Source organism: Pseudonaja textilis, chromosome 3 (genome assembly GCF_049901715.1).
Source record: "Pseudonaja textilis isolate UNSWEBS1 chromosome 3, rPseTex1.2, whole genome shotgun sequence".
Taxonomy (NCBI): domain Eukaryota; kingdom Metazoa; phylum Chordata; class Lepidosauria; order Squamata; family Elapidae; genus Pseudonaja; species Pseudonaja textilis.
This window is the reverse complement of record NC_141992.1, coordinates 50155929-50181757: the sequence shown is the minus strand read 5'-3', so window position 1 is coordinate 50181757 and position 25829 is coordinate 50155929. Positions and strand designations below refer to the sequence as shown.

The 25829-nt window shown below is 36.4% G+C and overlaps 1 protein-coding gene across 1 annotated transcript; it reads left to right on the top strand.

The window, feature by feature from the left end:
* Positions 1 to 493: 493 nt before the first annotated feature.
* On the top strand, positions 494 to 24892 carry STK38 (serine/threonine kinase 38). The gene is made up of 14 exons (XM_026718117.2): positions 494 to 684; positions 1716 to 1851; positions 9558 to 9609; positions 9712 to 9834; positions 10580 to 10663; positions 12638 to 12761; positions 13738 to 13892; positions 15322 to 15424; positions 16883 to 16944; positions 18147 to 18264; positions 18490 to 18613; positions 20178 to 20273; positions 20458 to 20552; positions 21579 to 24892. Exons 2-14 carry the CDS (start codon positions 1721 to 1723, stop codon positions 21707 to 21709), a joined length of 1398 nt encoding a protein of 465 aa, XP_026573902.1. The 5' UTR covers positions 494 to 684; positions 1716 to 1720; the 3' UTR covers positions 21710 to 24892.
* The last annotated feature ends 937 nt before the right edge of the window (positions 24893 to 25829 follow it).

Genomic DNA, 25829 nt, shown 5'->3' with positions numbered 1-25829 from the left:
CTTGGCCGAGCTTTACGGTACTTTTGAATTGATAGTAGAGGCTTAGAGCCGCCTCCTTAAAATTAGCGACACACAATTTTGAATAACTGTACCCAGGAACAGGCAGATGTCCAAAACTTTTCAGCATCGCCATCCTACAGTATGTAGAGATGGGAATCGCACTCTTAACCTACCCAGTTAACATCACCATTGAGTCCAATTGCTAATGCTGTAACCTGGCAATATATTCAGATTTACTCGGGAGAAAGTATTGCCCTGGAATATATTTCCGTATAAACACGCCTGGTGGTCAAACGCACAATTCGCGTTACACAAGAAAAGGAAACCATCAAATTTAACCACACAACTTCGCAATAGCCCGGAGAGACAACCGGCGCACGCGCACCTCAGCCACTCGTCTGAACAAATTGAACGACCCCGCCTCCGCGAAGACCCCAGCCAGCCAGCCAGCCGCGCCTCCCAAAGAGGGCGGAACTGGAGAGCTTTTGCGCATGCGGGTGAGGCCAGGCTTTTGAGCTGGCGCTTGTCCCGTCGCAGGCTCCGGCTTTCTTCAGAGGGGGGAGGCGGGGTTAGGCCTCCGGAGCGGCTTTCTCTCTCCCTCTCGTGTCCGGGGCCTGAGCGGGAATTCATCGGCGAGGCTGCTTCTTTCGATTCCCGGGCTGCCCCGTTTGGAAGAGGGCGCTGGTAAGTTACTCTCCTCCCCGCGCCTCCTTGTCCTTCCTCTGTCTTCAGGGTCCACCTTTCTACTTCCCTGAAAAAAAGTTCTGCCCGGCGGGCGAAGACCTCTCCTCCGGTGGCCGTCGTGCTGGGCTCGGCTCGTCCCCCTTCTGGTGGCGTGGCCGTGGCCGTATTCGGCGGAAGAAGGGGGCTCTGCTTCCTCGCCCCCTTCTTCTAGACTGGCTCGGTCGATCTTCAGCGGGTCGCTCACCTGGCGTCTTCCTCCCTCTGCTTTCTTTGTCCGCACCTGCGGTCTTTTGTTTCCTTTCCGTGGAACTTTTTGTTTTCTAAGGAGGAAAGCGTACCCGGCTCTCTTTATTTATTCCCAAGTATGGTTGGCACGCGCAAGACTTTGATTTGGGGGGATTTAATGATCAGGGATGGGGTGGGTTTTTTTTAGGATCTCTACGGTATACGAACAATGGCTGAGCAGCAGCTGCAATTGTTCAGGAAACTTTTTCGGATGTCAAATCAAGGGAAAAAAAACAGTTTTCTGAATATCCCTTCAGAGACTCTTTTGGGTCGAACCAAGGAGAAATTTCGATTGCATTCTACGCAACTGCATATCATTTCTTGTAAAGAGTACTGAAGGTGGTTCCAGGCATAGGAACTTCATTATCCATACTGCTTTTTAAACGTCTTAAGTACTGGCAGCTTTGCAACCAATTCTGCCTTTGCTACCTTTAACTTCCAGTAATTTGAGTAATCTTTTACCTGTTGTTTTAAAGAAAGAATGAGGCAGCTAAACATTATTCAGTGACATAAATACTGCATGTCTTTCTGCCTTGTTTATAATTCTGGTTAAAAAAAAGAGGAAGTCCAGTGTGTGAAATTATTTTGTAACAATATGGTCTTCTAATGTGCTTCCAGTTTGGATTACTACTTGTTATTGTATTGCATTTCTGTGTGTTCAGTATGAATGTTTCCTTCAATTAAGCATAAAGAATGTAAAGAACCTAGCCTCAAAATCTGTTTATTTTTCTTCCCCTCTCCTAAAGTAATTATGGCAATGACGGGTCCAGCACCTTGTTCATCTATGAGTAACCATACTAAGGAGCGAGTTACAATGACAAAAGTGACATTAGAAAACTTCTACAGTAATTTGATTGCCCAGCATGAAGAAAGAGAAATGAGGTAAAAAAAATTTATATGAATATGGGATACTTTCTTAATTTCAAGATTAAAAACTTGAATGCCTCAAGTGCACTGATCTTTAATTATGCTTAACAGTTTTTGTAATGTTTCTTTAAAATGCCCAACAGTAAATATTTATTGACTACCCACTGGTGTCTGCTTTATGAAAATGAGTGGAAAGTTTTTCCTGAATTAAAAGCTGTTTTTCTTCTCCTAGCTGAATGTTTTCTTTCTTTTGATTTCAGGGTGTCCAGTATAAACATAACTTGTGTTGCGAAATATGCTTGGCTTGATTGAGCATGATAATCAAAACCAGCCTTTCTAAGTACTTTTTTTGTCTTCCCTGCAAATCTCACCCTTTAAATCATATGTTTTTATTTTTAAAAAACTTCTTTCTGCTCTGAGTAGTCAGGAAAGTCCTTAGCAGCTTTCTGTATTTCTTTAGATAGCTGTCAGAAAATACTTTTTTGTAAATACATTCCAGTACGTACACATTTTATTTCATTTGTGGTATTTAATATATCAAATTTCAGTTTAAAAGTTATTGCATAAAAACCATAAAACATTTTTAAAAGAGCACTAGGAACAGTAGAGAAGCACAATATTAAATATAGTAGTTGGGAAAGTAAGTATAGACAATGAAAAACTCCTTGAGGTGTCAATATAACAGCAGCCCCCAATCTTTTGAGCTCTAGGGACCGGTTCCATGGAAGGCATGGTTTTTCCTGTGGACTAAGGGGCGTGATTTTACACACTGCTTGGATTGTGTGCATGCATGCATGAAACTTGCCTGGTTCCTGGTCGACCCACAGACCCATGTTGGTCCATGGCCTGGACAGAGGGGTCCCCTGAAATATGATACTGGATGTGATGTTGGTCATCACATCCTTTACTCCAAAGATGGGGAGGAAGGCCCATAAAGAATACTTCCTAATGAAGGGGGAATTCTTAAGGTACGTGTGTGTTGAGCTACTTAAATTAGCTCAATAAATTAATATAATTAAATGTTATTAGTGGAAGAATAATAGATTAAGTTTTCAGATTGTGGGGGAGTAGAAGAGAGTAACAATAATTAAGATGCAATGGATGAGCCTGTTGATGGCTTATCTCATAAATGGTGAAAAGAAAGCAGAACTATTTCGGATTATTGAGAGCAACTCGGATTTAATCAACCTTTTTAAACCAAGGCTGGGAATTTATAAATTGCATCAGATTCTAGAATTCATTTGTAAATTTGATTAACATAATCAAATAACTTGATAGAAACTTAAGATTCTATGTTTAAAAAACTTAAGATAGTATGCTGTTGATATAGGAGTTGTAATAAAATGAGATGGCAGTAGAAATATTTGTGAAATCATTGAGTGCATAAAATTGTTCTAAACTCCAGGGTTTTTAGATTGTTACTGAAACACTACACAAAAAACTAATTTTTACAATGTAATACAAACATTTCCACATTTTGCTCAACTCTGCTGGACTCTGTTCTTTAACATGACAACTCCTAAACTCTGTTTTTATTGTCATATACTCCATGTTTCTATGCCCCTTGTGACATAATGCTAGTTTCTTTCATGTTAAATAACTACATTTGCTATTTTTTATATAGTAACTTTTGGAGGCAGAGCTCAGATTCACATTGGATTAATGTGAATGCTTTTGAAAGATAGATATTCTTCATGAATACAGAATGTGCTCGATGCAACATACGAAGTGATTGAATACTCTAACTGGTTGCAGGTTATATTGCTTATTCCTATACACTTTCTACATTGTTGCTCAGTATGCTTAAAGACAATGAACAGATTGCATTATAACTCCATATGTCATGTTGGCTAGACATTTGGGGAAATGAAATCCCACACAAAACAAATTTCAGCATCTTAAAACAACTATAACTTTCCAAATACTATCTTAGCAGCTGTATACCATGTCTATCAGCCAATGGAAATAAAACAATTTTAGTATGCAGTAAGCAGACACTTGCACCTCTCTCCTCATTCAGTCTTCATCAGTAGCAAAGGAACCACAAAATAATTATTTTGTCATATTCCTACTTTGGGCTGGCCCAAAGTTTCTCCTAATTTCACCTATATGGTAGAGCTGTTGGGAAAAATAAAAGGATCATTTATTGTGTACATTGACTTGAAATCTTGAAAGGAAGCTGGAATAGAGTTCTAATGAATATGTTCCCATTATAGAAACACTAAAGTTTTATAGCTGTGTCTTAAGCCACAAAAACCTTTCAGTTGTTTTCATAATAACAACTGTGTGTACCTTCCTCCCCTCCCCTCCCCACTCTGCTTCAGTTCAGATGGGTAGGTTGACTTTTAAAAAGCAAGTATAGCTGTAAATAATATAAACAACTTAGTTTAACTTGAAATTAGGTTACCTAGATTACCTGAAAAGTAGCATTCATCTTGTATTGCTAATAATGAATGAAACCTTTACTTTAACAATATTTTCTATCTCCCTTCCTCTTTTTCTGTTTTGAAGCCAGTAATGAAGTAGTTGTCAATGAGGCACTCTAATATTAGGTTTTTATTGACAAACTTTTGTACCTGGAATGCAATATTAAAAATTTAAGATGCTCTATTCACTCCATTCGTATATGAAAAGTGGATAAGCTATTTTGAATAGGAGACTAAAAGTAACAACCTAAATTGAAAAACAGGATAGTGCATACCTAAATAATGGAAACATTTATAAGCCAATGGATATGCTTACCTTTCGGTTCAGTTATTATGGAATCAGTTTTATTTTTTACATTATTCATCCAAATAAGTTTATTAATAAGATGAATAAACCACGATAATGGATCTTTCATTTCCTTTTACTAATAATTTGACTTTTCAAGAGTCACCCGGTTGAACTGTGTCAATAAAAACTAAATAAATAAAAAAAAAAACAACGATCTGTGCACATATACAAGTTGTGAAGGTAGAAAGCCTTTAGTTTCTTTGGCAGTTCTCAGAAGTGATTTGTCATTGTCTTCTTCCTATGGCTGAGAGAAAAATGATTTGCCCTAGGTACCTAGCTCCTGTTACGCCTAAGGCAGGACTAGAACGCCCAATCTCCTGGTTTCTAGCTAAGTTCCTTAACCATTTTACCAACTACCTCAAGTTATAAATATGTTGTTTTTTAAACATTTTTCTCCCATTAATCCAATCTGTTGGGTCTTCACAATTCTCAAATTAGTTTTAAGCTGATTATCAATCAGTCCAGTCCTAATGATAGATGCCAGAATAATATCCATCCCATTAATTCTAACTGCGATACAATGCAGACAACAGTGGAGGCTGTGCTATTACACAGTTTTTCCTTCCACAACATATCTGCTCTCATGGGGCATACTACAGTACATAGTATACATCTGATGCAAAAGGTAAATCTTGAAGACTTTGGAAACCTATTTCCATGATGCTGTCATTTTTTCCCTTAGATGTAGGGAGTAGGCATTAATATGTGAAATAATTTTCAGTGTATACAATACAAAATGGTCTTTCTTTGCAAAGAATATCCTAATATTCCATGAATGCTGAGGTGTTCAATGTCACTAGTAAATAACCAAGAAAAAGTTCTTTGGAGTCTGAAGAATAGGTTAATAAAACACAATGTAGTGTTTTGTTGCTATGAAGGACATAAAACTATCCAGAGATAATTAGAAGTCCAGGCTGCTTTTAATAAATTTTGGAATGGAAAATAATTCATTCCTGAGGGAAATGCTATGTTTCTGTAAAGCTATTTAGTTCATTCTAATCAGAAATTGAAATGATAATTTCAGCTTTCCCTTTAATCACAGTTATCTTTTTACCCACCCTTTCCTTCCTTTTGCTACTTATTGCTATGATGGAGGTATTTCCTTGATAAGAAATTTTCATTGGGGCACATAATGGAACAGAATGTGTTTAAAAAGCCATAAAAATTGTATGAAATAAATGCAAATACACTGCTCAAAAAAATAAAGAGAACACAAAAATAAGACATCCTAGATCTGAATGAATGAAATATTCTTATTAAATACTTTGTTCATTACATAGTTGAATGTGCTGGATTTGGAGTTACACTCAAAATTACAGTGGAAAAAAACACTACAGGCTGATCCAACGTTGATGTAATGTCCTTAAAACAAGTCAAAATGAGGCTCAGTAGTGTGTGTGGCCTCCACGTGTCTGTATGACCTCCCAAGAACGCCTGGGCATGCTCCTGATGAGGGGGCGGATAGTCTCCTGAGGGATCTCCTCCCACACCTGGACTAAAGCATCCCCCAACTCCTGGACAGTCTGTGGTGCAACGTGGCGTTGGTGGATGGAGCGAGACATGATGTCCCAGATGTGCTCAATTGGATTCAGGTCTGGGGAACGGGCAGGCCAGTCCATAGCATCAATGCCTTCGTCTTGCAGGAACTGCTGACACACTCCAGCCACATGAGGTCTAGCATTGTCTTGCATTAGGAGGAACCCAGGGCCAACCGCACCAGCATATGGTCTCACAAGGGGTCTGAGGATCTCATCTTGGTACCTAATGGCAGTCAGGCTACCTCTGGTGAGCAGATGGAGGGCAGTGCGGCCCCCTAAAGAAATGCTACCGCACACCATTACTGACCCACTGCCAAGCCGGTTATGCTGGAAGATGTTGCAGGCAGCAGAACGTTCTCCACGACGTCTCCAGACTCTATCATGTGTGTCACATGTGCTCAATGTGAACCTGCTTTCATCTGTGAAGAGCACAGGGTGCCAGTGGCGAATTTGCCAATCTTGGTGTTCTCTGGCAAATGCCAAATGTCCTGCACGGTGTTGGACTGTAAACACAACCCCCACCTGTGGACGTCGGGCCCTCATACCACCCTCATGGAGTCTGTTTCTGACTGAGCAGCCACATGCACATTTATGGCCCGCTGAAGGTCATTTTGCAGGGCTCTGGCAGTGCTCCTCCTGTCCCTCCTTGCACAAAGATGGAGATAGCGGTCCTCATGCTGGGTTGTTGCTCCTCCACGTCTCCTGATGTACTGGCCTGTCTCCTGGTAGCACCTCCATGCTCTGGACACTACGCTGACAGACACAGCAAACCTTTTAGCCACAGCTCGCATTGATGTGCCATCCTGGATGAGCTGCACTACCTGAGCCACTTGTGTGGGTTGTAAACTCCATCTCATGCTACCACTAGAGTGAAAGCACCGCCAGCATTCAAAAGTGACCAAACCCTCAGCCAGAAAGCATAGGAACTGAGAAGTGGTTTGTGGTCACCACCTGCAGAACCACTCCTTTATTGGAGATGTCTTGCTAACTGCCTATGCTTTCCACCTGTTGTCTCTTCCATTTGCACAACAGCATGTGAAATTGATTGTTAATCAGTGTTGCTACCTAAGTGGACAGTTTGATTTCACAGAGGTGTGATTGACTTGGAGTTACATTGTGTTGTTTAAGTGTTCCCTTTATTTTTTTGAGCAGTGTATATTTAGCAGATACCTTTTAATTCTAAAAAATAAGAGCGGTTGTTAATTTAATTCAATTTTATCTTGGGATTGAATTTACTTTTGTCAGCTTGATTCTGGATATGTAGCCAGAGAGGGCTATAATTTTCTGTTTATTGCTTTAAATCTTCTACAATTGTGGAGAGCTGGAGGCACTTGTATTACAGTGCCTCTGCTCTTAATTGCCAAGTTGTTTCTGAAAATATTTTCTGCGCTTTAGTAGTTAATATTAAAGGAGTCTGCATAAATGTATATTTTTCCTACATAGTTGAGTATTTATATGAAACCACTGAATGGGGTCAACAGATGAAAAAAGATAAGGTACAATGATGCTGATGATATCTAGCTCTTTCTCTTGCCATCAAGATCAGGTGAAACTCTTTGAAGGCAGTAATAGGATCAATAAGGCAATCAGCTGAAAATAAATTAATAAGAGGTTAGTGTTGTAGATTATTTGTTCCTAGATCTAGAGATTAGGGAAGTAAGACTTTCTTGGCACTCTTAAGGTATTCATTCACTCTATATTGTCATTGGAGGTTAGTAACTAGCAGCTTAGAATCTTCTATGCTTCTTTTGCCTGGTTTATTAGATCTGCCCATCCTCAATATAAATAACCTGATCACAGCAGACTATGCTTTTGTAACCTGCTAATAACATCATTTTAAAGGGCACTACATGGACTAAAATACTGTATATTATAAATATTGTAGCACAGCAGGCAGATATGAAATGACAGTGGCATGATCCACATAATTTTGGCCTTTAAAGAACAGAACTGGATCCCAATTAATTACCAATCCCAGTTCAAAATATTAATTTTAACACATATAACTCTGATTGTTTAAATGAGTACCTTTAGTATTGTTTTCTAGTGCCAGTGCTAATGTGTTCATATTAACAAATGAAACCAAGATTTTTGGTGTTTGTAGCAATGGGGTGGCACTTTGGTTCTAGAACATATTTTCACTGGAAATTGGGTTGGCTAATTTCAGTACCAGATGAAAAATTTATACCAGATTTTTTTTATATATAATAAGCTCTACATACTGGAAAGTGATGCTTCAGTTCAGATGGGTAGGTTGACTCTTTTAAATAGCAAGTATAGCTCTTTTTTGCATAAAATGTGTTTATTTTACTGGGTTTTTAAATATTTTTCATCTATACCAAGATCATTTTTATGATAAAGATAGAACTATCCTGCTTTTTATAAAAAGAAAGGTAATAATATAGTACAGGTAGTCCTCAACTTACAACAGTTCATTTAATGATATTTCGAAGATACATCACTGAAAAAAATGACCTAATGATAGTTTTTCACACTTATGATTGATGTAGCATTCCCATGGTCACTTGATGCTTGACAACTGACTTACATTTAGGATGGTTGCAGTGTCCAGGAGTCATGTGATCGCCTTTTGAGGCCTTCTGACAAGCAAAGTCAATGAGGAAACCAGATTCACTTGACAAGCGCATTAGTAATTTAACAGCTGCAGAGATTCACTTAACAAATGTGGCAAGAAAAGTCATAAAATGAGGCAAAACTCATTTAACAAATTTCTCACTTAACATAAATTTTGGACTCAATTCTCATAAGTTGAGGGCTGCCTGTATGAGAAGTTTGAATGCTCTTTCAAATTATATTGCAATTTCTCTTTTGTTTTGTCATACTTGTGTTTATTTTTAAAAATTGAGAATGTGGAAGTGTATAAGACATCTGCTTTTCATATTTACTCTGTAGTATGGAGAAATTATTTTGTGTACTGAGGATCAAATATTAGATGGGGTTTGATATGAAGCCTCTACATTTTCCCTGTTACCTCCTCAATTGTTTGGTTTTTTTTTTTAAATCACAAATCTGTATTGTTCAAAGTAGTAAGATGTTCTATAATTGACTTATATTGAGTTGCATAATATCTAAAACTCGTTTTGGCTGTAATTACATCATTTTTCATACTTTGGTATGAAATAAAAAGGTAAATGACTTAGTTATTGATCAAATACCATATACCAAGCAGGACATTGACAAATAACATATTCTAAATTTAATTTTTCAATTTAATTCTGAAATTAAATCAATTTTAGTCCTAATGAAGGAATGTAGTGAACGTACAAACTCCAAATTCCCCACACTGTTTCTTGTTTTTTGAAATAACTTTGTTCAATATTGAAATTGTATGCATCTAGACAAAGATGGGAATTTCCTAATCCATGGTATTTTAAATTTTTTTTTTAGACAAAAGAAGCTAGAAAAAGTGATGGAAGAAGAAGGTTTAAAAGATGAAGAGGTATTATTGCATGTGCTAAAACTTGTTGAAGATTATGTACCAAAGCTATTGCTGTGAATGACTATACTCTAATTGTTGTTTCTTCCTTTAAAAATATATTAGAAAAGACTAAGAAGATCAGCACACGCCCGAAAGGAGACAGAGTTTCTGCGACTGAAAAGAACAAGGCTTGGACTTGAGGATTTTGAATCTTTAAAAGTAATAGGCAGAGGAGCATTTGGGGAGGTATGATCTTGAGACTAGGAGGAGTTACTCTTGAGTTAGGAGGAGTAATGATCTGCAGTTTTAGCAAATGGCAGAGCCTGTTCAATGTGCTCTGGGCTTGGAAAATAATCAGGGTCATTCCTGGCTAGTATTTTGATGGGTTTGAACTAAATCTAAAGGCTAGATTGAGAAGCAACCTAGAAGCAAATATACAAATATTTAAAATAATATAATTCATATCGCCTAGTGTTTATTATTAGCAATAGCAATAGACTTATATACCACTTTATAGTGCTTTACATCCCTCTCTAAGCGGTTTACAGGGTCAGCATATTGCCCCCAACCATCTGGGTCCTCATTTTATTGACCTTGGAAAGATGGAAGGCCGAGACAACCTTGAGCCAGTGAGACATAAACTGCCAAACTGCTGGCAGCCGATGATCAACAGAAGTAGCCTGCAGTACTAACCACTGTGCCACCACAGCTCTTAGATAGCACTTTTACTGCAATGAAACAGAAGTAGGCAACCTAGTGTCTTAGATTATATTTTGAACATTAAGTCTTAGAGGTCCTGGAAGTGTTGATTGGGACTTACGGGAGCAGCAGCTGAAAACATGTGGAGGGCACAAGATTTCTTCCTGCTGATATAGATGTATATGCTGTTATAAAGAAAGAGGTCGGTTTCTGTCACTATTAACATTAGCAGAGAAAAACTGAAATATGTGAAATGTATTAACACAAAAACAATTGGTGTCTTAACATCTAGGTGCGGCTTGTTCAGAAGAAAGACACAGGGCATGTATATGCAATGAAAATCCTACGAAAAGCTGACATGCTAGAAAAAGAGCAGGTAAACGCAGTTATCAAAAGGTTTATGCATGGGAGGGGGGGGACATGTTTTTTGATCAGTCCTTTAGACTGGTAATTGGATTTCTTGAATTACCACTCTGAAAATAACTGGAATTTCTGGAAAGTAAGCGATACTTTTCTTGAGGAAACAAAAACAGTCATTTTAGTCACTAAGTTGACTAAGTGTTAATTCTGATATTTTTGGAACTTTACTCTAGCAAAAATGTATGTTTATAGATGAGCTCCTCTTGATTATGTATCCCTTCTGCCTTCATTTAAATACTGTTGAATTTTTTATATTAATTTTACAGTAACTCTCAAATATTGCCTGAAGATTTGCAGAAATCTTCACAAAGAAATTGCTCTGAACAGCATTTTAATTTTGAATATTGAACAAAGGATATGTCAGAAACCAGAGTTGAATGAATAGTGGTTATTTAATAGTAATAGCCATCTAAGCGGTTTACAGAGTTAGCCTATTGCCCCCAACAATCTGGGTCCTCATTTTATCAACCTCAGAAGGATGAAAGTCTAAGTCAACCTTGAGCCAGTCAGGATCAAACTGCAAAAGCAGCCTGCAGTACTGCATTCTAACCATTTCACCACCACAGCTCCTTATTTAAGCATGTAACTAGAAGACAAATTGGCCAATTAAGAACAGTTTTAAGTTTATTTCTAAGTGTTTATGTTTCCAGCTAATCATTTAAACTTTTGATTCTTTAAATAGATATGCCTTTAATGGAAATTAAAGTGGGTCTTGAATGCAGTAGCCAGGCTTCTGTTGGGTGTCCCTCACTGAAGGCACATAACATCAGTTGTGGCCCAGCTCCACCGATTACCCATTGTGCTCCAGACCAAATTCAAAAGTGTCTTAACATATTATAAATGCCTTTGCTTTATGTGGGCAGATCCCTAGCTATAATGACTCATCATTCTTTAACTAGGAGCTCTGTTTATCTACTAAGGATCTGCTGAAGATGTTGCCCATGAAGGAGACCCAGCTAGAAGGATATTCTGATCACTTTTAAAATGTAATTTGAAAACCTCCCCCCTTCTGAAAGGACTTACTAATGCAGATTTTCCCAACTGCATGTTATTTAAAATATTCTTTGGCTACATCATTAATATTAATTTTGCAATTTATAGACTACCCTTTGCACAGTGGAAATGCAAGTGATTAACAAAATAAATACCCTGTTTCTCCAACAATACGGCCTCCCCCAATAGGAAGTCCCAACATGTTTTATAGGCGTGAAATGAAATTAAGCCCCTCCCCCAAATTAAGGCCTATATTAAAACATGTGAAATGGGGGGGAAATGGCAGTGGGGGCTTGCCGTTAGGAAGTACTTTTTGCACACCCGGATATGGTGCTGCCTGCGTTGACCCCAATATGAAGTGCCCCACCAACGCCGAGGTCAACATCCAAGCCATCGCTGCCCGCCCACCCGAAGATGCAAGGGGGGGAATTAAGTCACCCCGAAAAGACGGCCTAGCCATTTTTTCAGGGCTCAAAAAAAAAAAAAAAAAAGACCCAGCCTTATTATATGAGAAACACGGTAATTAACAATGAAAAGAACATTTGCCAGAAATTATGTTTCAGAAGTTAAAAAGACTAATACTAAAGCAGCAGAGGGTAGTGCAGCCCTGCATATATTTCTCTTAATAACCCATTCAGTATGGTCAACGTAGATAATTGCTTTTGCTGTAACTCAGCAATATGTGAAGGACCACATGTTTCTTATCTAGTCACTGAAGATTTTAACGAGTATACTGTACAGAAAAGTATCTGTGTTAGATTACGGTTTGTTATTTTCATGATGGCTTATGTGTCCCAAATGGCAGTCATGCTACTGGGTATTCATAAAAAAGTTCATTTTAAAATTATGATAGAGGTAGAAATGCCTGAATGCCTTTTACAAATATCTGAAAATGGCACCTGTAATTAAACACTTTCATTTATATATTCATCACCAGGTTGGCCATATTCGAGCAGAACGAGACATTCTAGTGGAGGCAGATAGTTTGTGGGTTGTAAAAATGTTTTATAGCTTTCAAGATAAGCTAAACCTCTATCTTATCATGGAGTTTCTACCTGGAGGTAATTATTCATTGTTTGTTTTTGAATTGTTTACTTTTAAGCTGTTTGTTTGAATCAATTGTTGGGGATATACGTTCTGATTCTGAATTTAGTTCTTGTTAATAGGTGAAAACTCATTTGAAAAATGAAGTAGTATATGAGAGTTTTGGCCTATTAAAAACTTGTTGCTTGTGCTGGCATTCCTACTGAAGTGATGATTGTGCTCCGTTTTGCCTATTTGCTGGGGGAGAAGGGAGCATAATCAAAGCCTGTCAGCTTATTGCTCAATATCTATCTTTTTAGAGTCTTAGCTAAACTTGCAGTTACTAGTTTTCTTGGCTACAAAATAATCTTGAAAGCTGTTTTTTTTTTAAAAAAATAGTAGGTATTACGGAATTAAGAGTATATTCAAAAGTTGATGTTGATATTACAGACAACTATAATTGTGATGGGGTGGTTATCTGTCGTAATGGTATTTTGTATGTCTTACTGATAATGTTTTAAAACAGCATTGATTAGGGTAAAACAACCTGAAGTACCCTGTGGCAGGTTTTCGGAATGTGAAGATATTTTTTGCTTGTTTGGACTTATATCTGTGAAAATTTTAGTGGTAAAGAAAGCAGGACACTTGAGTTCAACTTCCATCTTAGCCATGAAAATCAACTGAGTGACTTCGGACCAGTCTCTCTCTCTCCCCCTCTCCCCCCCTCCCTTCCCCCCGTGCCCAACCCGTATCTCAAGGGGGTTATAATGATAGGGGGTTATAATGAGAAAGATAGGAAGAGGAAGATGTCTTGGGTATATTTGCTCCCTTGAGTTATTTGTAAAAATAATAAAGTCAGGATGCAAATAAATAAAAAGGAGTAGATGAAATTGTTCTAGAGAAAAAAGTATTTTGTAAAGAATACAGGGTACCTTTTATAGTTAAATGAAGAGCCGATAATGTGTTTATAAAAGAGATGAATTAACTTTCCTTCACTTTCCTTTGTGCATACAGGTGATATGATGACATTATTAATGAAAAAAGATACCCTTACAGAAGAAGAGTCTCAATTTTACATAGCAGAGACTGTGTTAGCTATAGATTCAATTCATCAGCTGGGTTTTATTCATCGTGATATCAAGCCAGATAATCTTCTCTTGGACAGTAAAGTAGGAGTCCTATTTATTGGCTAGTTGTTTTTTTTTTTAGCATTTCCTATTAGACTGCTAGGCTTTATCATTTTTTAATTATTTAGAATAATTCTAAATAAAAGTATCTAAAATAAAACTATTATCTATTCTAAGTTTGAAATCTATATACTGCTAAAACGCTTGTGTCTGACTGATTGTTTGTAACCTTCAGTTGAGTAAAATGGTGAATCACAGAGCAACAATATATCTCAAACGGGTTAACTTAGAGAATGTGTCCAAAATCTGGGACCCATCAATCCCATGGGATTGAAATTTGGCAAAGTTGTGGCCACTTCAGTGCTACCACAGCATTGCACTGCTGTGGCACATGATCAACATTTCCAACACTCCCTGCCAGCTTCCTACAGGGAAAGCCAGTTGGAAAACTGGCAGGAAGTTGGAAATCACACCTGCTCCAACTTTTCCCTTCTCTTTTTGGCCTGCCCATGGTCATTCTGTTTCTCTGTTTAGGTAAGGAAATATCTCTAAAACGATGACTCGGTGAGTCATGTGGTTGTTTACTGGAAGTCTGTTGTTAACACCTGTGACTTAGCTCTTACTTGAAATATTGTCATCGCACTTGAAATACTGTGCAGGGGGCACAATAAATAAGTAAGGAAAAGATGCAGTTCCTTACTTATTTATTGTGGATGTTTAGGATGTTCTCTTACACTTTTCAGTTCCCTTCAAGAAAGAACATATTAAAATGGGTTTGTTTATGTGTAGAAGTAGACTCATGACAATGAAATGATTTTGATTGAAAGCAAACTATCCTTTTAAAATACTTTTTAAACATTCTTCCACAATACCTTCAGTAAATACCTGCATTTATAGAACATGTAACATGCATGTTTGCATTCTGTCATAATGGCCCAAGATGCAAGCCAGTTTAAGGGCATTCTGCAGCCTGGGCAAATTTGATCATTCTAACTTTGCTGAAAATGAAAATATATGTGGTTTTTCTCAGGGAAGATTCCCACACAATAATCAGCAGGCATCTAATAGAGCTTTCCTTTTTATTTATATTTATTAAGTTTTCCATCTTTTACACAGTACACTCTTTCTGTTCACTGTAACAGGAAAAGTATGGATGGCTATTACCGAATGACACACGTAATTAACTCCTTACATGATATTGATTTGATTAAGAATTCCTGGGATGCTTACTTATATTACGTTTGATTTTCTTAATTTATTTAAAGGATCCATCTGATTTGGCATAGCTGATTGTGTGATTAATATGCAAAGAATTGTATACAAAAACTTTCTTTTTTTATTTTATTTTAAAATATAAAAGTTCATCTAAAAAGAAAACCAAATGTTTGATATTTGCTAAGTATTTAGTGTTTGAATGCTATTGCGCACTGTTATTTAATTGTCCTATTTTTGTGTTGTTGTTTACTTTCAGGGCCACGTGAAGCTGTCAGACTTTGGTCTTTGCACAGGACTGAAGAAAGCACATAGAACAGAATTCTATAGGAATTTGAGCTATAATCTTCCTAGTGATTTCAGTAAGCCTTTTTACTTCGTTTAAACACACTTGTAATCACACAAAGAATAAGTGCCTTCAAATATTCTTTTGTTCTTATCCACTCTGAGTCTACCTGGTGGTCTGTATGTTTAGAAGAGTTTGTTTCCTTTGTGGGTGGATCTCATATACTTATTTAATTTTACGTATTTTTATCTTGCCATTTAGCAGAAAAGTAGCTTATATAAAGTAACACACAAAATGCTCTCTGCTTTCAGACGGGCTATGTTCAGGTACATAAAAGAAAGATACTGACTAGAAAAGAGAAAACAAGCAAACCTGGGCATGGAGCTCTTATAAACAGGCTTGCTGTCACTCTTGCCTGTCATGATATACATATAGTCTTGGTTAATAACCAGTCACTTAATGACTGTTTAAACTTACAGTCCATCTCCAAACTTCTGTCTGTTTGTCTGTCTGTCTGTCTCTCTCTCTCTCTCTCTCTCTCTCTCTCACACACACACACACACATATTCACACACACATACACACATGCCAGTTTACATAATAGCATTTTGGGCACTTGATTGGTTGCAACATCCCATAGTCATGTGGCCAAGATTTGCAATGGTTTTGCTTTCTTCTGACAAAAAATGCCCATTTGAGAGAATGGCTTTCCTTAATAGCCACATGGTAACGTATGACTATATGACTGTTGTAAAAACAATTGTCAAATTAAATCAGGTAATATGGTGACCCACTTAACAACTGCAATGACTTGAGACTAAAATTCTCAGCCTGAGTGTGATCGCTAAGTGAGGACTACCTATACTGCTTATACTCTAAAGTGAAAAAGATAGATCTTCTCCCTCGGAGAATTGCATTTGCAACAAAAAAGATTCTGTTCATTTAAAATAAATGCTTTGGTAATTGGCTGCTGCATAATAGTACTGGTATCTGTATAAAAAAAAAGAAACGTGGGAGTGATTTAAATGCCTTTTATTCAACATGTATAGCTTTATCCTGCGCCTAAAGACAACCCCATTAAGCTTAGAAATTGAAATGCTTTTATCTTGGAATTGTATCTTTAGTTCAGCATGTAGATACCCTTTTAGCAGTATTGATAAATGAAGCAGGTGAGATGCTGCCTTCAGATAATACTTTTGTGAAGTTGGGTAGCTTATTCAGAATTTATGTACATGTTTTTGATTTCTTGCTACTTTTAGCTTCAAAATACCTCCAAAATATTTGATTAAATATATATTTTAGAAATATTTATTAATGCTATTCAGCCATATACAGCAACTTTCCTCTTGCCTAGTTGTTTTCATTGCATTTTTGGGAAAGAGGGGAGAGAATGTGGGCCATTAAAATTCAGAGCAAATATATAAAAAGATGTTAACCATGTTATAAATATTTCTTCTTTTCAGTGTATCAGTAGATTAAAACAGTTCAACATGGAAAATACCAATGTTATTTATCTTTGGTTATTTATTTTCAGCTTTTCAGAATATGAACTCCAAAAGAAAAGCAGAAACTTGGAAAAGAAACAGAAGACAATTGGTAGGTAGTGTTCTCTGGATAATTTGTCTCATATTGCTTCATTTGAAGCAATACACTGCTGTTCAACCAAAAAAGAAAGAAATTCCTTTAGTGGGTCACGTAAGATTAGTTACAAACAGGACAGTCCATGCAAATAGGTATGTGGTCGTAAATAACACCAAAACAAACAAAAAGAAGGTAAGGGAAGAGTGAAGAAAAACAAACTTGGATTCTAGTTCTTAAACCAAATGGAAATAGTTGAAAAGGGAAGTGGAAATGAGTGGAACGGGGGTCTCAGCAAAATAGGTGGAGGGGACACCCTTTTCCGGTAGGGACTTCTTCTGTATTTATTTCTCTGTTCCGTTAGTGCAGATTAGATAAAGCTGCTATATATAGGAAGAGTACAGATGGTAAGCATTGCTAATGCTTGTAGTAGCCCTGATTCAGGAGTCTGCACTATTGTGTGGAGGAACATTTCACATATGTAGATGGTAAAATGCCTGAAAGCAGTATTATGCCAAGTCTATAAGATCCTACAAACCGCTTGAGGGCATTGGAAGATGGAGTAAAACAACCTGCGTTCTAATACTATCATATAAAAATGCTGATATTAATAGAGTACATGGCCCAGAAGCATATTAGTTTTCCTCCATTTATAAATCGTATTGTTCCTATGTCACAGGTATTCAGGTCTAGCTTCAGATACGATTTTTGAAAGATCTGACAGAACATGTACAAGTGAAAGTCTTTATCAATTTTTAGAGCTATAAAGCAAACGTATCTTGTCTCAGGATTATGAAATCCTGGAGAAAGGAACAACTGCTTTAAGGTATCGCAGACAGATGCTGTATATATGTACTTGGGAAAAGTTTTGAGGGAATAGAATCCAAACAACAGCATAATCTTAATATTTGTTGACATTAGACTTGATATTAGGAATTGCAACTGTTAGCCAAACTGACTTAGCAAATAGAAATGCTACAATATTTGCATTAATAAATAATTCAATCTGAAGTAAACTGCTTGCCAGAAGTACATCATTTGTGTTAAATATTTACTTAGAAAGAAAATACCACCCCATCTCCAAGTTTCACATCCCAAGATTGTTTTAGGGAATTATTACAAAAGCAGTATGTCTTACTTAATTTTCTTTTGCTACTCCAGTCCTTTGTTCACAAATGGAATATTTCTAAAATCATTGAATAGATACTGTTTCATTTTAGGCTTTCTCCACTGTGGGAACTCCAGATTATATTGCTCCAGAGGTCTTCATGCAGACAGGATACAATAAGCTTTGTGACTGGTGGTCCCTTGGAGTCATAATGTATGAGATGCTAATCGGTAAGGGATAACATAGTAGATCCAAATTAGAGCTATGATATGGTCACAGATCTAAATCTGTTCCTTAATTTCTAAATAGAATATTACTTGAGGTGTAACATTATCTTTATTTTTATTTGCAGTTGTAATGTTTAACTTTGAAATGAAATGTATGGAGTTAGGAATTGTTAACTGGTATAGCTTTGCTTCATTAATCACTGATCTAACTTTTTATGTTTTTCTCAGGTTACCCTCCTTTCTGTTCAGAGACACCTCAAGAAACATACAAGAAAGTAATGAATTGGAAAGAGACTTTAATATTCCCCCCAGAAGTTCCTATTTCTGAGAGAGCCAAAGATCTCATTTTAAGGTACCTAAATCTATAATTGCTAACCTTGAAGTCTTGGAGAGTGATGAAATTGATACTTTGGTTTTCATTGCACGAACTTTAATATTCAGTCTTCAATGATTTGGGTTGCCATTTTCTGAAATTGTACAATTGTGCTTTATAAACTATCCCAAGTTGGATACTGATATCCAAGAGTATAAGTAGAGATGTTCAAGAAATGAAAAAATAGTTCAATTTTGAGCTAGAAACAAGCCATCATGTTCTAGACATTTTCCTGAACTGTTGGGTAAGCCATGATTTGGCAGAAATAGAATTCAAAATATTTAGCTTGATCCACATTTTGAGAAGAACAAAATCTGGATTGGAGAGGAAATCTAGCATGGTTGGTATGCATTGTCTTCTACTTTGCTTCCAACAGTAATCTGTCGGTCCACCTGCCTTCTTCCCAACTTCACCATTCCATCTCTTCCCTCAGCCAATGCTTTCAGGCCCCACTCCTTCCACCTGGTTCACCCAGCACTTTCCCTGTACTTTGTATTGCATAGAAACTGGAGAGCATTGGGTGTATTCTAGAACATGCACTCCAATTCCTTCAGACAAGAGGATTTGGTCCATTTTCCACTTAAACTAAAAATCCTATATTCAAGAGAGCTGCCTACAATCTGATGCTTTTTAACATGGTATCTTTCCTTTTTTTTGTTTTTTGAATACATACTGTTGAACTATGTTCTTTCTTTTGTGTTTAATTCCCCCCGCCCCCCGAAGCAGTGCACAGATTTGGTTGTACCTATGTAATTAACATTTCATGAATAAATGCATGGAATGTATAGCTAACATGGCTACCATTATGATTATATGTAATATTCAGTCCAGGAGTTGGTCTGATTCTGAATACTATTACTGAAGAACATGAGTGGGTGGATGCTGTTTTACTTGTGTCTCTACTTGTGGGATTCCCTTAAGTATGTGACTGATCGTTAAGGAAGGAAACAGAATACCGGAGCATATTTGGATACTTTAGCATAGAGCTGTGCTGGACTGAGTCCACCTTTACCATCCAGTGAGGGCTTAAATTGTTTCCTATTTTCTTGACAAGCCAATATTACAAAGAGAAAATAGGCATCCTGACCACGTTGAATAAAGTGAGAAGGGACTGTATTTCTATATGTATTACTTTCTAGAAATTGAAAGTTTTGTATCTGAAAGTGCAACAGAAAGGTTCTTATAAGACATCCAGGGCTTGGGGGATGCGGGGGGAACCAGTGTTTTTCATACAAAAACTGTATTTCATTAGTATGTTGATTTCATTCATTTAGTATTTTGATATCATATCAAAAATGATACTTTTTCAGTATGTTTTCTAGTTCCCTGGAAAGCTGTAAGGCCCTGCACTTTTTTCCAATTTGCTTATAGCAGTAGCATTGTATCGGCACCAATACTTTTTTTTTTTTTTAGGTTATTAAGGCTTGCCTCAGAAATAGTGTGCTGGAATGAATATATATTTGTCTACCGCAAATACTTTATTTTCTTGTTAGTAATTCATATTTTAAAACTTCTGAATCCTCCATGGTGTCTTTGTCTTCAGATTTTGCTGTGAATGGGAACATCGAATTGGTGCCCCAGGTGTTGAAGAAATTAAAACAAACCCCTTTTTTGAAGGAGTTGACTGGGAGCATATTAGGTACGGTATTTTCTTCTCAGTTTTTGTTCAGTTTTCCAGCTGAATCACACAGGAGGGACTGCAACAATTATGAGCATGGTTGAGATTGAGTTTCAAAAACACTGATCATGTATATTTGGTTTGCAGTAGAACAAATTGTTTTCCCTTGCAAGACCAGTTATTTAACCCTGATTCTCTTTGACAGGGAGAGACCTGCGGCAATTTCCATAGAAATCAAAAGTATTGATGACACATCAAACTTTGATGAATTTCCAGAATCTGATATCCTTAAATCTGCAGGTATATTATTAATCTTTTTACTTTATTTTATTCTTAGGCGAGACCTTAGCTGTCCCTGATTCTCTCAAGTAAATAGTCTTTTCATAGAAAAAAAATCACTGCAAATCCTTATGGAAGGCGCTTAGCAGGGTGGATCTGTGGTAGAGTCTCTCTACTTTGGGGATGTCATATCTACTCTTAAGTTGTATGCAAAAGTTTCTCCTCCAGAGACTTAGGATTCTGGGAACGTTAGAATGTTCCATTTTTCTTTTGACAAAAAACTAGCTTTATAATACAGTAAACTATTTCCCATTACAGAAGATTTATTTCCAGGAAATGAGCAGACCAGTTCTGAAATGTCCAGATTTACATCAGAAAGAAAATCAGAATGTTACAGCGTTTCTTAAAATTGTATGTTTTGCATATCCCTGCTGTTAATTTTGCCTTAGCTGGCCTTGGCTGATCTCAGAACATAAGCAGAGATTATCCTTATTAGTGCCTGGATACAATAGATGAATCCCAGATATGAGAGCTAAAAAAGAAACTCCAAATTTAGAGGAGTTTGCTGCAGTCCAGTTTTAAGATTACATCTAAACAAAGGCCAGCCAGGGCTATAGGGTTAGAATGATACAAAGCAGCTGGCATCTTTGTGATCTTAAAGGCTTTTTTTGTCCTTTGTGATATTTTTTGATATGAAATCCATTGTCATGAATCCCTTTTATTTTGTACATGATTAAATGCTTGAAAAAATTTTTGACGGGAAACTAGTTCTCTGAGTTTAGAAGCTGATCTAATTTGTCGCCTCACTCTGGCAGGGTTGATGTCATGCTCTTTAATGATCGCTCTTTCCTCCTTCCTTCTTCCCTCCCTCCCTTTCTTTTTCTTTCTTCCATTCTTTTAGATTTTCAATTCTTTCTTTTTATTTTTTATAGTACACTCAAGCTGAATGATAATATTCTCCCATCTTGAAAATGTCTAATATTCACAACAAATTTCTGTCCTGTAATAAATGGTTTAATATTCATTCTGAATTTTGTTTTTCATCAGTGACCACAGGTAACCACCCAGAAACGGACTACAAGAACAAAGACTGGGTCTTTATCAATTATACCTACAAACGTTTTGAAGGTCTGACTGCTCGAGGGGCAATACCATCCTACATGAAGTCAGGAAAATAACAGTTCTTTGCTAGATGGTTTACTTTTGTCTCGGAACTTTGACCCTGGGGCTGTGAAAGTTTGAAGAATGCAAAATGACATCTTACGCTCTGTTTACATTACAAGTGATGGAACGGGGAAATTCCACAAATCGCACTTACAGATGCATTTGGAGATTTTATTAATTAATCTTTGGTCTTTAGGTAAAACATTTTAAGACTTACTTCATCAACAAAGGAAAGAGCAGGCTTTTAATTCCGAATATGATGTGTTCTGTCTTACAAGTGCTGTCTGGAAATACAGCTCAGTTCTAAGGGCTAAGGCATTACAAAAGAAGCGGAGCAGTAATTACTATGGCGAGAGAGCTGACTCTCAGTAGTTTATCCCATAGGATGGCAAAATCTTTTTGCCTTAAATATAGGGCTATTCATGTTTTTTTGATAGCATTTTTTCAGTCCAGTAATGGCTTCAAAACCTGCGGCACTTTTACTGCTGGTACTAAAATAGTCATCTGGAAGTATTATGCCTTTTAATAAATTTCTGGTATGTTTAATATTATGTATTCTATAAGCAATGTTATGAGCAATGGTGGCAATTTCTGGTAAAACCTGTTTATAAAGAACGTTTTTTCTATTTCGCAAAAAAAAGCAGATCACTAGTAATAACAACACTTTGTAGGGAATACTGTAAGGAAATTGGGAACAATATGTCATCCTTCCCTCCCTTCTTTCAGATCTTTTTCATATCAAAGCCAATAATACATTGTTATAAAACGAGAATGATTCTATGATTTTGAGATAATTTGGAATTTTATCTTAAAAATAGAGAGCGTCTATAGTTTTGTAATGCAAATTACATGAATTCATATTGTGTAATCAAAGTTTCTATTTGGCTGTAATAGTTGCATACACTGGGCTCTTTGACACTATTACGATATTCAGGTTATCCAGGCAAATCCCAACTGTCTACACAACATACCATTTACTATTCTCATTTACTATGCTCTATGCCTGTAATTTAATTTTGAAGTATGTAGGGTGATTTATTTCTTGGTCACAGCACCATGATTATAAAGAAACATACACGTAATGCATTTGGAAACAGAAAAAGAATAGTAAGAGCATTGAAAATTATGTCCCAGAATACTTTTAAGTACATTAAAAATTTTATCTAGTTGAATAAAATTATGAAGCTTTAATATATTCTGGCTCTTTTCTTATATATTAATAGGCAAAGAGCACCTAAAGTATTCTGCTCAAATAAATCAAATTCAGGAAGGATGTGTCAGATCCAGCCTTTGTTCTTTTTGAAAGAGCTGAAGCAGCTTGCATTAATATCAGCCATTCACATTGACCATAAATTGTTTCATTCTGTTTCACCTCTTCTTATCCACTGGACTTTTTTTAAAAAACAAAACTTTTTTACTGTAGCTATATACATGCCATAGTGATCTACATGTTCTCTGAGAGTGTGCCATGTGCCTTTTGACCATATAAAACTAATGCCACAAATTTTGCTATCTCCAAGAGTCTGAGAAAGCCTGCTGCTCCAAGTAGCTTTCTAGATGTGAATCTACACAGAAACATCAGTGAGGAAGAAGCAAATGAAACATTTGCATTTAACTTAAGCCTAAAGGGAAGCAAGGCTTGCTTCTGCTTTTAAGTATCTATGTGCCTAGTTTTACAATTACCATGTTTGGACGTGCCTCATCCCTAACGAGGCTAGGGTTTTGCTTATTTGCTAGATAATGATGGATCTGAAGTTAAATTCTGGTGCTTGCTAAATATTGAAAACATGTAGCATATGTAACTGGTGCTTAGTAAGCCTTAAATAAAAAAGCTGTAGAAAACCCTCAGGGTAACGAGAAAGCTTAAGAGAGTTGACCAGCCAACACCTTTTCAAAGGGAAAAACATTGTGTTACATTCTATCTCCATTACAGTAATGTGTTTCTTTTGCATTATGACAATATAGTACATAGTTGTGCACAGTGTGATAGATTATGAATGCAAGGATAGTATGCATGTGGGTAAATTGAATTTACAGTACAAGGTATAATTCTGCTTGTCTTTTGTAATTAGGAAATACCTAGAGGGATTGGGTTTTTTTTGTTTTGTTTTAGTGAAGTTGAATAAAACATTGCTTATAAGCAAAAGACTAATTTTGAGTTCTACAATCAGGACAGTGGCCAAGATCTCAGTAGACTATCCTGATATTATGTAGTGTGCCTGTTTGCCATCATGACTGTGGCTAAATTTAGGACACTCACAAAAAGGATAGTATATTAACAAGATTATGAAAATTAAATATTTCATTTTTTAAAAAACTGCCATCTCCCTTTGCATGGAAGCATTAGAATTTGGATTCTAATGACATGTTTAGGAACACTAAAGCAAGAGTTCTCACAAAATAGGTCATATATTTTAATGCATAATGTTGGCACCTAATCCAGTTTAGATATATGAACTTGATTCCTGATTCCCTCTCATCTTAATCCCAGCTGTGTTGGTATTGACCTCAAAGTGAATTAAAAGTCCCAGCTAACTAAAATTTAAAAATATGAAGTTCTAACTTAAAAGGAACCCTGTCAAAACTTAATTGCCATTATTGTCAATGTTATTGTGAACTCATAACCATGATTGGGCTGCACTGAAGCACATAAGCTGCCACTTTCATATTGCTGGCTCTTGACATCTTGCACAAGCTCATAGTACTTTTTGAAAGTCACTTTTCTAGGATGACACTTCCTTGTTCTAAAGCAATTTTTAGATCTAATTGGCCAAGCAATTATATCATACTAGTAAATGTAAGTTGCTATATTTTGCTGAGCTGAATTATTAAGTAATCATTGATGTATCTTCCACATATCCCAAAACCCGCAAAAGTTTTAGATTTTGGCCTGCTGGGGGATGGAAAAAATAAAAATCCTGGCTAAGGTAAATATAAGCAACACTGCTGGTTGTGTATGATTCCTAGCAGGTTATACTATACTTAGGTACTGACTAGCCGCTGTGCCTGGGTTCTGCCTTATTTTGGTAGATGACAATTATTTTGTATCTGCATATATGGCTGTTCCTCAATGCAATGTACAATTTCGAACACTTTGTATGTGATTTGTTGGTTTTATTTGGAGACCAATTCTATATGGAACAACCTTTGCATTCTGAAATGTATAAAATTCATTTTCAATAAATGTAGTTTTGCTATTTCTTGTGGTGGTTTTCTGAATTTAAAAAGTTACTAAAAGTTGCTTCATTATAACTTATGATCAGTATGTGACTAGATGTATTTGTTCAGCATATTTTTCAAATGCAGTTGATGCACAACTTTATTCCAGTTACTAAATTTATATGCTTGCAAAAAAACCCAACAAGTAATTTAGGAAAGGAAGACAATAAGAAAAGAATACATGGCATCAGGATGTTGATTAAAGGAAAACTATAATTGTCCATATAAACCTTTTTTTGTTACAATGAGAGGGAACTTATAAAGGCATATCTTGGTTATAACAAAATCTGGTTCACTTGTGATAGAAATTATACAGCAGCATTTAGACTTTATAACATCAATTGTAGATATATTGTACCTTGTTTCTATGTGCACACCTAGATGGATTCTATTAAGTGAATATAGATACACATGAATGCTATTTCTACTGATGGTACATGGCTGAGAAGGCATCAAAAGAAAAGTCACAGGAAAATAGATTCAAAAGTAAATAAAGTCTATGAAGAAGTATATAAAATAACTTTTACAAAAAATACTGAAACAGCATGTAAATGCTAAGCCTTGAATTAACTTATAAACTAAATCACAATAATAAAAGAATAAGGGTGTGATTACTCCTGAATTGAATTTTTCCATTTGCTCAAATGCAATTGGGGGGGGACGACTTGCATCAATTAAATATTTTTTAGAATAAATCTATGAATAACTTTGGAATTGTATTGCCTCTAATGCTTACTCTGATCAGTTCTATGAGAAATGCTGGCCTTTGCATATAAAATTGGTGATTACTCAGTTCACTGGATAATGAGCCTAAACTTCACAGACCTGAATTTGTCATTGCTTTAATTTAAGTTACTTTTTATTTTATCTATCCAGTGAGTTAGATTCCGATTTGGTCTGAACCACTGAAATCAT

Coding starts and splice junctions, on each gene's coding strand:
- STK38 (XM_026718117.2), top strand. CDS start 1,721: ATGGCAATGACGGGTCCAGCACCTTGTTCATCTATGAGTAACCATACT. Junction 10,664..12,637: donor ACATGCTAGAAAAAGAGCAG/GTAAACGCAGTT, acceptor ATTCATCACCAG/GTTGGCCATATTCGAGCAGA. Junction 18,614..20,177: donor GCCAAAGATCTCATTTTAAG/GTACCTAAATCT, acceptor CTTTGTCTTCAG/ATTTTGCTGTGAATGGGAAC.